This window comes from Xiphophorus couchianus, chromosome 11 (genome assembly GCF_001444195.1).
Source record: "Xiphophorus couchianus chromosome 11, X_couchianus-1.0, whole genome shotgun sequence".
Classification (NCBI taxonomy): domain Eukaryota; kingdom Metazoa; phylum Chordata; class Actinopteri; order Cyprinodontiformes; family Poeciliidae; genus Xiphophorus; species Xiphophorus couchianus.
In genome coordinates, this window is record NC_040238.1 from 13,536,780 (window position 1) to 13,550,175 (window position 13,396).

General features: G+C 38.9%; 1 protein-coding gene and 1 long non-coding RNA gene across 4 annotated transcripts in view; one reads left to right on the forward strand and one right to left on the reverse strand.

Annotated features, from left to right (window-relative positions):
* mcama (melanoma cell adhesion molecule a) overlaps window positions 1-13,396 on the reverse strand; it is a 66,882-nt gene that overhangs the window by 21,617 nt on the left and 31,869 nt on the right. For all 3 annotated transcript variants that reach the window (XM_028032156.1, XM_028032155.1, XM_028032154.1), the window contains exons 2-3: window positions 1,367-1,500; window positions 58-286 (exon numbers count right to left, since the gene is read on the reverse strand). In XM_028032156.1, the coding sequence (XP_027887957.1) occupies window positions 58-286; window positions 1,367-1,500 (363 nt within the window). The remainder of the gene's footprint in view (window positions 1-57; window positions 287-1,366; window positions 1,501-13,396) is intronic.
* On the forward strand, window positions 123-10,550 carry LOC114153541 (uncharacterized). Its single transcript, XR_003597347.1, has 3 exons — window positions 123-133; window positions 3,547-3,549; window positions 10,464-10,550. It is a non-coding gene; the product is annotated as an uncharacterized LOC114153541 (long non-coding RNA).

Sequence of the window (13,396 nt, forward strand, 5' to 3'; positions counted from 1 at the left end):
TTAAGATGTTTAAATCTTCTATTAGATTATACTTTGTCGTTTTGCGCGCTGTCTTACCAAAAACCCTGAGGTGAGTCTTGCGTTCGGCATTGCCAGCCTCCTGCCCGTTGACCTGGCAGAAGAACTCCTTCTCGTCAGAGAGCTGGACGTTTTGGATCAGGAGTGTGTTTCCTCTCTGGTCTGAGGTCACTTCGATGCGGCCGCTGTAGTCTGTGTTGTTGTCGACTATCTGCTGGTTGACGTCACTATAGAAGATCCGCATCCGTGAGCCGTTTCCTGCAGACCTCTGAAGAGAAACCAGGTGAGAACACTGAATTAAAACATCATAGGTTAGGCATGTCAAGGGCTTTCTAGAGGCGATCCGTTCACAAAACAAAGAGACGGCAGAAAGACGGCGTAATCTCATCTGGAAGTGTTTTCTAAAAGGGACTAGTATTACAAGTTGTCACATATAATTTAAGGTTGGATAAGTAGGAAATGAACCACTGAATATTTTTCCAATTTGTCAACGAACATAGCAATCAATCAAGGTTATCAAAACTAGTCGCGATCTACACTGATAACAATGTTGCTAATGCACTAATAGCACAGCTAACTTTATGTTTAGCATTTTTGCTAATTTTAACTTTGTTAATATCAGCATACCTAGTTTCCCTGAATTGATTTTCCTGGATAAATTTGAAACGGTTTATTTGTAAACTTAAAACTTAAACTCAAGACTTTGTTGTGAACTTAAAGAAGCTTATTTGGCTGTTTTGCAAACTTTCAGTCGAATTAAACGACTGTGTTAAAGTTTTGGCTATCGACTGACAAGAACTCTTAAAGCAGTAAGAAGCTTATATTCATCCTTTTTATTTTAAAGAGGGTGAAGACTGATCACACAGCATTTCGTCTCTTTTGTTTCCCTAATATCTTCATTTCAAGCAAAATAGTGAGACAAACAGACAGTAGAGAACCAGAAATACACAAAATTAATATCTAAGGGAATTGTAGAACATGTACATAATGTCAAAATTTTAAGTGGTGTTCAAAGATTGTAGTCTTTTAAGGGCAGATATAGTTTGAATTGAAGCTAACGCTTTCGCATTACCTTCCGCTAAATATTGTGCTGGTGCTGCCTTTTAGAAAAAGAGGAACTAATGTTTATATTAGTATTTTAGTGTCAGAGCAACTAACTTTTTAATTATTGTTGCCCATCACTGCTGCTGTGTTGTGATTAATCAGATAAATTTGAAAACTGCAGGCATCAACCTGCAATTCTCCATGGAATATTACAGCAATCTAAAGCTTTATGCTATAAGTGAAGCAGAAACCGTGACTGTTTCTGGAACAGCCAGTTCCAGATGGACACTGTCAGTTTACTCACCACAAACCACTGGATTATGACGAAGCTGGGCTCTTCGTTCACACCAGTGAAGCTGTAATGGCAGGGGATCTCGGCCGGGTCACCGAGGTACACCTCCAGGTTGTCATTCATAGTCAGCTCCACTTTGCCCCACACTGAGACACACATTTAAATGCACATAAATTAACTGGAAAACTCACATTTACAATAAATCAAACATCCGTTTCATAGCGACTGTGTTCTTCCTAACTAATTTTGACCTTTAGCTTTATTCTCAGCGCTGTGGGTTTGGCAGATCACTGTCCTCCCAAGCCGATCTGGAGACACATTGGCACAAAGAAAGAAGAAAAAAGGTTCCTTGTCCACATGGCATCGTTTTCATCTTCCTTCTGCCTGACTGACTGCAGCCACAAAACCACATCTTGGCCAGAAAAATCGGTTCCCTTGGCGTCATTCTGGGAATGCAGTCGAAGGGAGGCTGGCCAGTTCGACGCTGGGCTGTTGATTCAGCGTGCCAAGAGCTTTTTCAGTCATGTTGAACTTGGCAGCTGTTCTATTGGTCCATTCATGCAGTGACAAATAATAATAAAAAAGGATGACACCAAAAGAAAGCAATTTTTTTCCTCTTTAATCTGCTTTTGGGGGATCTTAAAAGAATACCAGATTTTTTTTCTCCCACGTTCTCACACTGCTGCGAGGTGCTTTGTTATGTTTAGTATAGTGTAACTTAATTTCCTCAACTCATTAGCAAGTGGGACTTTGTTCTCACGTTCAGTGCTCACAGACATTACTATTATTAATTTGGGGCTTTTATTTATTTATTTGAACTGCAAAGGCTGTTTAAAAACATAGGAATTAAATGCTGACTTTTGAGCTTCTTCTGGATTTTCACCAATACACACAATAAATATTATAAAAATAGGCTTAAATATATGGGAGAGCATCTCCATAAGTTAAAATGTCACAGAAAGTTAGATTCTATGATTCAATTAAAGTAAAACTCATATATTTTTATATTCCTTATACATTTACTTCTCAATTTTGAAGATTACGGCTTACAGTAAATTAAACCCCATAATTCACTTCATCACAAAAAAAGAACGCTACATAAGAGTAATTAATAATGTATTAGACCAACATTAGACACTGACACCTTGATAAAGAAGTTGGCAGCTCAGTGCTACATCCAAGAAGAGCAATGGAAAGTTTAGTGGAAGAGACAAAAGGTGCAAAATTCAACAACCAAGCAGACAAAGGTTGACTGTTTAGCCACAAAGACATAAAAACATGTCTGGTGAAGTTTAAAAATCTAAAAGTACAAACTAGCTGTCAAGCATGGTGGTGGTAGCATCATGATGTGGGTCTCTTTATTCTTTTTTTTGAGCTGAACATTTGCCAGAAAAAATAGGATTTTTCTAGAAAAAACTGAAATTAATCTCAAGATGTGATGCTGTTTAGCACATTGTCGACTTCTCAAACTCAGAAATCTCCAAGTTCTTTCTAGGAAATTAATAAAAAAATATCCAGAGTTTTTACTTCTGTTTTCTTCTGTATCTCCAATGACCCTAATAAGACATCAGTTTCCTCATATGAATGTAGGTCAATCAATCAATCGAATTTATTTGCGAAACACATTTCAGCAACAAAGCAGCTCAAAGCGCGTTACATCATGAAAATATAAAAACATTATAAACACATCATACAGACAACAATTGTGAAAACCAGAAGCAGACATTTCATTTCATTAAAATCATCAATACACATAAAGTTCCAGTTATTATGGTCCAAAGTATTTTCACCCAGGAGCAGGAACTGGAACGTTTTGTTTTTAACAAACGGCTTTAAATGGTAAAGAAGGAAGAGTTCGGCGGAGCTAAAGTTCAGGCTGCTCCTACATGTTTCCAGCGTTGGCTGAAGCAGACCATGCATGAAGGCGATTTAGGAGTTCAGTTGCCACCCTGCTGCCTCCATTCAGCCTCCACCATCCCCTCTTCTTCCTCCTCCCTCTCCTCCTCCTCCTTTTCGTCACCACCAATAATTTCTCAACTCATTTTTTTTTGCATTTCTGTCCCGCCTGCCTCTGGCGGTGCTCGCCCAACCATTTCTTTAAGAAAACGGGCGCGCCATTGTTCCCCCACCTGGGTGGAAAAGACCTCCACCCCCACCCAGCAGAGGTTAAAACCAGTTCACCTCGCCTCCAGTTTGTTGTTGTCGACTGCGATACAGATGATCTGAAAGGGCTTTGAGACAAGAAGGAGATTATGGAGGCTGAGGAAGAAACGATGTCGCAGAAGTCAGTGTAAAAAACGTTGTGTCTCCTTGGGGCCATACTGCTAACTTTTCAGCTAATCCGATTAGCACTGGGGGGCTGCTGCGGATTTGGCTTCCAAAGCCAACCTGGGGCCGCTCTTATCTGTTCCTGTTGTGACTTAATGCAGCACCAACACACATGACCCATGATCTGCAGACCCTGACAACCAAAACTGCTGCCCGTCGGGGCGCCGGTGAATACATTTGTGTCCGTCTGCTGTCTGTGTCTGCGTTGCACAGAGATAATTCATTCAGGGGTAAAGAACAGGAATCCGTTTTATTTTCTGATAGAACCTGGAACCATTATAGTTCACTAAAACTAACAAAACAGCAAAGACTGAAATTGAGAAAACATACAAAAAAACAGTAAACAATGAAATAATGGGGGACTAGAACTAAATTATACAACTAAAACATATTGAAATTACATTTTGTTTTTCTGTTTATAAATCTATTTATTAGCTGATCAAACTGCTGTGAAATTGATTTTTTTTTTTTTTCCCCCACACAAGAGGTTTACGCTCCACACCCGTCCTGGTGGTGTTTACACTGGCACCACTAAAAATAAATACCCTCCTGGATTGGCTGCTTTGCAAATGCCAGCCAACAGTGTGTCAAGCGGCACCGCTGCTAAGTATTTCAGCTTCCCGAACTGTTTTCATATAGAATATGTTAGACAGTGGTGAGCACACAGCTGCTAATTCGCTAACAGCGCAGCTAACTTTTAGTTTAGTTCTATAGCTAACTTTCTAAATATAATATAATACTATAATAATAAACTAGATAAGTGCTTGAAAGATCTGTGAAAAGGCAGGTTTGCAGTAAATAATTTGGAGTCACATTCCACAGGAAAAAAAATCAGGATTACTGTGTTGTAAATTTGTTCTTCAATAGAGAATTTTTAACATTTTTATTAATGAACTTCACAGCACTTCAGCACCTTATTTACAATACATAACTTTCTGGCGCGAAAGAAGCCATTTGCATCTTGACCCAGACAAACACTGGGACAATTTCCATCTCTACAATCAAGTCTGACACTTCAAGGTCTTCACAAAGAAAGCAGAATAAAGGCAGATAATAACCATTCAGTTGTTCCATTTAAGACACAGACTCACACAATGCCCTCACACCACTAATCTGACAATAAAGAACAAAATGAGGGGGGCACTTCCAGGACAGCCTTTGCATACAGTTACTCATTATGCACCAAACAGGCAGACAATACCCTCAGATGCTAACTAAAGTGGTCACTATTACTGGATTTTCCCATTCCATTAAGGCTGTCAGCTTAGGTCTCCAGTAGATCTGCAGCTCAGCCTCTGATAAGAGTCCAAATCACCTCTGACACAACAAAACGGCCTCATTTACTCACACTAATCTCTCACAAGCTCCATGAGGCATGAAATTAGACTGGATGCTTCTAAGAACATAAAAATGTCATCTTGGAAATGCTGTTTAATCCCTCATTTTCACTGTACGGATCAGGGTAATTGTTGAAGATTGGAGAAGAAATTAAAAAGGCGTGGACCGTGTTATAAAGTCACAGAACAAACGGTTTTAAATAAAGGAAAAACATGATTTTGTAAAATGCCTTTCACTTATTCGTTGCCTTTGAACCTTTTTGCATTGTGTCATGTTACAATCTGAAACTTTTATGTATTTTAATTGTATTTTATGTAAGTAGAATGTGAATTTTATACATTTTACATCAATAAGAACCTCAAAAAAGTTTTTAATATTTGAATCTAGGAAACAAATGTGAAACTGATCTTGTGTTCCTCTGCAAAGGCCTAAAAATCAGCCATTGTCCCTTTTCTCTCTGCCATGAGACAGGGCTGACTGACAGGTCCACCTGAAAGGTCCTGTCTGCCCATGTGTGATAAATAATAGACATCTCACCAAAAAAATTAAAAATAAAAAAAAATCCGGCTAAAAATCGAAATTGGGAGGTCAGGCCTTTCAAAGATCGGTGATCGGCCATAAAACTGCAATCGGTGCAAAAAACATGACTAAAGGTTTAAGAGCTAGAATACTTTTGCAAGTTGCTTTAAAGTGAAATTTTTTTTGCAGGCATTTTGAGAGAAAATCAGCATTTTAAGGCTTTCAAGAGAAAATATGTGAACGGATCAGCATTTTTAGAACTTCTAGTTCCTGCAGACCCAATCTGAAAGTTTTACACCAACACTAAGGGTCCCTCAGAGAGAGGAGGGTGTAAAAAGCCGGCATGCAAGAGTGGATAACATGCAGGAGTGTTTCTCAATATGCAGCCCTGATGTGCTGCCGAACACCTGGGGGACTCTGACTACTGGCTGACATCAAAGGCCACACATACACACCGCCACACAGAGAAAACACACACTATGGGGATGAGAGCTCCTTGTCCACCTTCTGATGTGCTTTCAGAAGCAGCATCTGGCACAAATCTCCCTGCAGCCTCTTCCTGATGTGTGTGACAGTGAGGGGGCTGGAGCTCTTTTCTTTCACACACAGAGAGAGATAAGGAAGTGCTGCAAATCTCCTCAAAGACACCTCTTTATGTATCCGAGTCCTCTTCTTATTTCAGTGCAGCCGAGCATGTCAGGGCTCCAGGTCAGAGCCTTCATCGGTCCTCCAAGGTCAATGAGGAGGTGAGAACTCTCAGCTCAAGACGCCCACAGAGAGAACAAGGCTGGGATACTTTGAAGGACAAGACATGGAGTCTGTAAACAGAGCTGCAGTAGTGCACTGCAAAACCAAAATCTTACAAAGTATTTTGTCTAGCTTCTTGTTCAAATATCTTAGTACACTTTAAGTAATAAAAACTATCTAGGAGATTGCTATAAGCACGTAATTCTGTAATATTGATAATATTGGCAGATTATTTCACTTATACCAAGACATTTTTACCGTGTCATAAGAAAAATAATCGTCCAGTGGAACTAATACTTTTCCATCAATATTAAGTGATTATTGACTTAAATGCAGTTCTTGTTTACAGTATAGTGATGTAGTATGCAACGAAATTTCGTTCTGTATACACCCTGTCATGCAAAATGACAATAAAGTCAGTCTAAGTCTAAGTCTAAGTAAATCAACCTGCAGAAGTCTGTTTCAAATGAAAATGTTTTTCCAAGAATGTGTGTTTGTGGCGATGTGAGTGCTGTCACAGCCACACAGTTACCTAAATGTAAGTAATAAATAGTTTGTTTTTTTACCATAATCTTTATTGTTATTACAAAGGTACAACAAAATAGTGTGATAAAGTTTGAGGTCTGTATCACCCACCCCTAATCACCAGCTTATTTTTGCATGTTTTACTCTATAAAAAGCAGAACAAAATGGGTCAAATTCTGCACAATAGTAAACTTTATTTAAAGACTATTGAGTCTGTGTTCTATGTTTTTGCTTAAGTCCATTTATTATTAAGTTCAGAAGATGATAATGCCTGATATTTTTATATGAATAAATGATGGTGTTAAGTTTTTATTTTAAGTAAATATGATTGTTGTTGATTTGCTAAGTTATATAAAACAGTATTTTTATATTAAGATATCAATGAAATTGAAATAGTCGTGTCATTTTAAGGGATATTTTCGTATTTTCACACTGAACTGAAGTAATTTTTTTTTTTTTATTTGGAAACTTTTCTGAGCTGCTTCACGTCATTTTAAAATCTGGAAAAAAAAAAGCTGCAACCTCTGACTTTGAAAGAATTGCTAATCATTCCCTCTGCTTCGCAACTTCTTCTATAGCTGTGTAAATATTTCATCACTACACCCAGTGGGTGAGACTTCATTAAAGGAGCAACACGAATGTTTTATTTATGCTTGTATCTGATGTTCAACAGTGAGTGTGGCGTGTTCCTCTGCGTCTACGACCCACCAATAAGGCCCCCTGCAGAGCTGCTGGGCTCTGGCATGCAGGTTGCTCTGCAGATACAGGATGGATAATTAAAGGTCAATGGGCTAAACACGGCATCACGGGGGAGTTCCTTTAGCTATCAGTGTTAAAAAAACAACACAAAACCAAACAGTTAAATGGAGCTTGACGGTAACAAAGTTCCCTGAAAGCTGGTATTGGAGTGATTGAGCTGTGCATTACGGGGAAGTGCTGGAAATTTAAACATTAATGAAATGACGTATTTGTTCTCCAACAACTGCATGCATCATCTTTGAGTTGCAGCAACATTAACTCAAGCTGGCCTGGGAACAAGAACACATTCAGGTCAGTAGCTCAGGAGTACCGGTAGCCATGCTTCGGTTTAAGAGGAAAACACTCAGTATAATTTTATTTAACTTCCATTTTAAAAATGAAACATTAGCTCAGGCACATGTAATGGGATTTTTGTTCGCTGAATGGACTGGTATGCTTAGATAAAAGAAGGAGACGTATGCAGTTCATCTTGTTTACGCGCAGGGAGCATTTTTAATAAAACAAAACCAAAAAATAAAAAAGACTTGAAGAGGCAATCGAGTCTTTTTCTGGTGCTGGAGTCGAGAGCAGGAAGTAAGCAGAGAGGTTTGCCTTGAGGCACAACAAATCCCCTTTTTGGTTATTGTAAAAATTAGTGTTTAAATGTAAAAAAAAATGAATGTCATGCTTATTTTATCTGTCAGCATATCCCTTTAAGTGATTTGATAATAATACATAATCATTTCTGCTTATGTATAATGTTTTGGTTGGGACTTTTCATTTTGTTTAATTATTACAAAGATTTTAACGTGTTAAACATTTTAGTGCAGTTAATTGCATTTCTTTTTTACATACAAAGGTTCCAGACGGAATGTGTTTCTGGTACGCCTGTAAATCTGATGCACAAGCAACATCCACTAACAGCAATGGATGACAAAACCGCTTCTCTTGGTCAACTGAGGGTTAATTATTTCTTCAAAAACAATCTGGTGGGACACAGGAAAATACTGTGGTTGTGTTAAAGCTGTGCTAAAAGGAGTTAGACTATCAGTGAAGTTATTCAAGACTAAAATAGGATCTCAATGCTGACATGCTAATGCTAATGTTAGCGCTCATGGTGTACATTTCTAAACTAAGCTGTGTTTCTGGTCTTTTTACAAGTGTGCATCGCTGGGAACGTAAAAATCTTGAGTTAAATCAGAGCAATCCTTCAGCATTTTCAACATTAAAGTCGGTTTTTAAGACCCTGGTTACAGTGCGTCATCTGTTCAGTCACATTTGTAGCTTGATGTGGTTTTTCCTTTTGTTTATAACACAGCTGAGCCAATTCTCCTGAGCTGAGCTTCTGCTACTTAAAACCATCAAAAAAGTTTTAAAAGATGACAGTTTGAAGGAACAGATCACAGGAACAACAGATGCCTTGTTGTCGAGGCTGAACTTTGAACTAAAGGGAAGTTATGAAACTAAACATTCATAGTTAGTGGTAAAGTTTTCTGCAGCCTTGTGTGACTGATCGACCCTCAGAGAGTAAATTTAATTTTCATCATGTGAGTCCAGTTTGGAAAGAGTTTACAAAACTGACATTTTGAGTGTGTAAATGGCAGTGGTTCCTCCTTCACCTTTATTAAAAAGTGTGAAAGAGAAGACATTTAGGTAAGAGCGTCCAGGTATGAGATGCTGGCCGTCATCCTAACACTGTAACTAGAAAACCTTTTTCCAATTAGACCTCTGATGACAGAAACCGACTAGATGCTGCGGTCCAACAAAGGCCGTCTTATACTGGCCGCTGTGGTCGTCGTCACTGTGCTGAAGTTGTTGGAAAAGCTACAAACCTCAAGCTAGCTAAATCAGCTCCTGGTTTCAGCTTCTTCTTCATGAGTATCAACGGTTCACAGAGACTTTCAGATATTAAATTGTTAGAGGTCGTCCTGCAGTGACGTCATGCTGCAGAGAAACGGCTAGCAACAGAGTAAAGAAAACAAAGGAGGCCTGATTAATTCTGCTCATTTACATACAGAACCACATTATCAATCAACAAAATGAATATATTCAGAGGATTATCTGGTTCACAAGGTTCTTGATGAGTCTGGGAAGCTTTTGCATACAGTTATGTACAATTAGCTTTAATAGTGATTACCACTTACACGTCTATTTCTCTGAAGGCATCTATAATGACTTTATTTATTACTTCATTTGAATCGTTTTCAAAGTTCTGAGTGTATTTGTATTCAGGCAGGGCCTGCCCTGCAACAAAGGCTTATTAGTGCGTTCCTTCTTCTTTTATCCCATCAAGCAGACATGAGGCGAGCTGTCGGGCAAGCGTGCCACACCCAATTCGCCGGGATCAACCCCCCCCCCCCTCCCCCTCATCAGCAAATCCCCTGCTGGGAACCCTAATGCTCTCAAAGAGAATATCAGAGTGATCACAGGTGCACTGCTGGGTTAATGAGGAGGAAAGGCTACTTACTGCATGTGCCCAGGCCAGTCCTACCTACAACCCCCCGACACACACAAGCACACGCCGAAAAACAATACTGTTTGGAAAAACTCTGTCTCATTCCCGCTGAAAACCTTTGAACCTGCTGAATAACCAGACTGGTTTTCCACAGAGACATCAGAAAACCTGCATCCAACTACCAGCAACTCACGGCTGAACAACTGAGATTCCAACAGTGAGGAAAGTGACACAAAAATGGGTCATAAAGACATTAAAATCAAAATGATCACTGATTAACCACATTTTTCAGGTCTGATTACTGACAGATCAATAGACTAAAGAAATCACTTAAAGGGACAGTTTTATATGTTTTCCACACATATGCAGTTATTTTATAGTCCAAATGTAACTCTGTTACCTCCAGTTGTCAAAAATATGCTGCATATATGAAAGAAATTGGGCCTCTGTCTCTTTAAGCAGCTCCTCTGCTTTCAGGAAGTCATCATAACAGCATTTCTCCATTAAGCCTTTAACAATGATTTTACCAGTGTTTCACTGAGAAGTAGCTCCAAACTGAGCAGATGCTCAGTTCCACCAGGTGTTTACTAACTGCTGCTGCTAGTCTGAAGGAGTTGCGTGGGAAAGGTGATGCTCAGGCATTGTGAGCGTTTAGACACCCCAAATGACATGATGTAAGGCTCAAAAAAGTCGATTTTGCCCCTGCCCCTGTTTGACAACATGAATTAGGCCAAAACATCTCAAAGAGCAACTCATCATGCCCCGATCTAAATTAATTCAAGAGCCAGTGAGAAACAAACAGTCCAGAAAGGGCTATAAATCATTTAGGGCTGTTGTAAACAAATATTTTAGTAATCTATCGATTATTCTTACGATTAATCGAGTAATCGAATAAAAAATAATTGATAAAATAAAATATTGGTAAATCTGGCATAACAGGAGAGTTAGTATCGGATATCAATATCAGTCCAATTTTTCATATTTTTCGTAGTTTAGAAAATTAACCTGTAACAATAATTAACCTGGAAGTTAACAGGTTAATAAAATCAACCTGTTAACTCTCTAAGTTAACCTGAAGAAAAGTTATACAAAGAACTGAAATGATATTCAATTTAATAATAAAGAGGCAGGCTCACAAACACGCTAATAAAAAATGTCTATGCTCCAGTTTTTAGTTTATGTATTCATCTTCAGTCAGTTTAATAGATGAACTCTGACCTTGCCCCATACCTGTCAAGCTTTGGGTTTGAAAATACAGGAAATGTTGCTTGGAGTGGGGGGAGGGAGGGGGCAAGCAAACGAACAAAAGTAAAATGGAGGAGGAGGGGAGAAAATTAAACCAGGGGACGAACTTAAGAACGTGGGGAGCAATACGGGATATTTACGACACCTTCGTTCGTCACACTCAAAAACTCATCTACCAGCCATGTCCTGATGATTTCCGCCACCCGTTTGTTGAGGCCGAGATGATATGAAATTTATTGTGCTGTTCGTCCGTAAAGCTACACTTACACTGTAACCATCAGCTACTCAGCCGCCCGCCGTGTTCAGTCTATCCGTTTACCTGTATAAATAATCCCGCAGCCTCTTCCCGCCGTTCACTTTCAACCAGCAGCTCCTGGAGGAGAAAGGCTGCCATACTCCAGGCATCGCGCCAGTCATTTTAAGGATTCTTACTGGTCCCCCAAAAACGATGAAAACCCGGGCATTATGATCAATCAATAAAATCCCCACGGGCCGAACTTGAAAATTGGACTTTATGCCGCTAACACTTAGCTTTCGTCAACAACTCCGAGGCGAAAGTCAGAGCTCTGCGCAACGCAAGTAATGTCCGGCCCGGAACACAGTGTGCTAAATAGTAAACCATAAATTAACGAAGCTTCGAGGCAGATAAATTTTCCTCAATCAATTTTAATAATCGAGGAACTCAAATCATTTGAGGAATTGTTTCAGCCCTAAAATCATTTGTAAGACTTTGGGACCTCATCCTGTAGCACATAGTTCATTTGAGTGTGCTGAGTCTCTAGGATCAGTACATTCATTCACAAGATCTGTTCACCAGATTACATAGTTCATTTGTACAGATCAGGTCAATCTGCACCACACAGAGCTGTTCACTGCAGCACAGTCTATCGCTTACTGTTTCTAAAAGCTGTCTGCTAATAAAAACAAACACAAACACCCACCCATGACCATTCATATTAGAAAAACAGAGTGTCTTCAGTCAGAGGCTACTTCAAATTTGCTGTAATACAGACTGCTACAATAAAACCTTCATGCCCACAGCCATCACCATCTACAATAACTCTTTGAAGATTTTTGAATTAATGAGTTGCAACAGCATTTAATTTCTCATTGGAATCAATAAAGTATTTTTAATTGAATTCAATTAATATATATATATATACATTTACAATTTTATGAGTTTTAGTTTCTCATTATTTACTATTTGCCCACTTTTAATATTTCTTTTTTTCATTTTAGTGCCTTAAAGCACTCTTCAGCTCTAAAAATGAGCAACCTAAAAGCCTCTATTCAGTCTGCAGTAGTAGTACCACTCCTACTGAAATCTCATTATGCCTAATATAAATTGAATTTCCTTTTTATTTTATTACAAAACTAAAGAAACAGTTCATTTCTGTTCCCACTAGAGGTGAATAGAAAAGTGCCACGATACACTGTGGACAAGTTCCCAGTCCATCAAAGGCACTGAAGACAATGTCACATACCAAGGGTAACTTAAACGCCAGTCTTCCTCAACATATAAATAAACACAGGTGTAAACAGTAAACAGCAGAAACATTGATGGCCAGTGATAAATAAGGACCTTTAAATCTCTGGATCCCTTCAGTTCAAAAGAGACAGAAATTAGCATGTCTACAAGTGTGTCATTTTTACTGCTAACCAGAGATGCATCAGATAAACATCTGTGACCGCTGCAGTCGTTTGACCTGCTAATGAATGGTGGCTGTACTGGTTCCCACTGAAGAGGAAAGTCAAGAGGTCAGAGGTTACCAGTCAGTTTTTTTCCGGCGTGAGAGAAGCTGAAACTGGTGGTTTCTGGTGGCCAGGCATTGTATTTTGATTATTATCTGCTGTAGGTCAGAAATACCAACTGTATTATGTAAAGTTTGAGAATGCTGAAGTTAACTAAGACATCTGAACACATTAAATGTAGTACTAGGAATCACAAGCACACCATTAAGCTAAGATCCAAATGGATACGCTTGTACTTCAAGCAAACATGTATGGGTGTTTGTTCAAAAATGGGTTAAAGTAGAGCATGCACCATTCACATTTGCTCATAGATCCAGTATGATACAAACTTTAATCTGTGATGCTGGGATGTAACAAGAACTCAATATCAAAGTGTTAAAATGGCCTAATAGTTT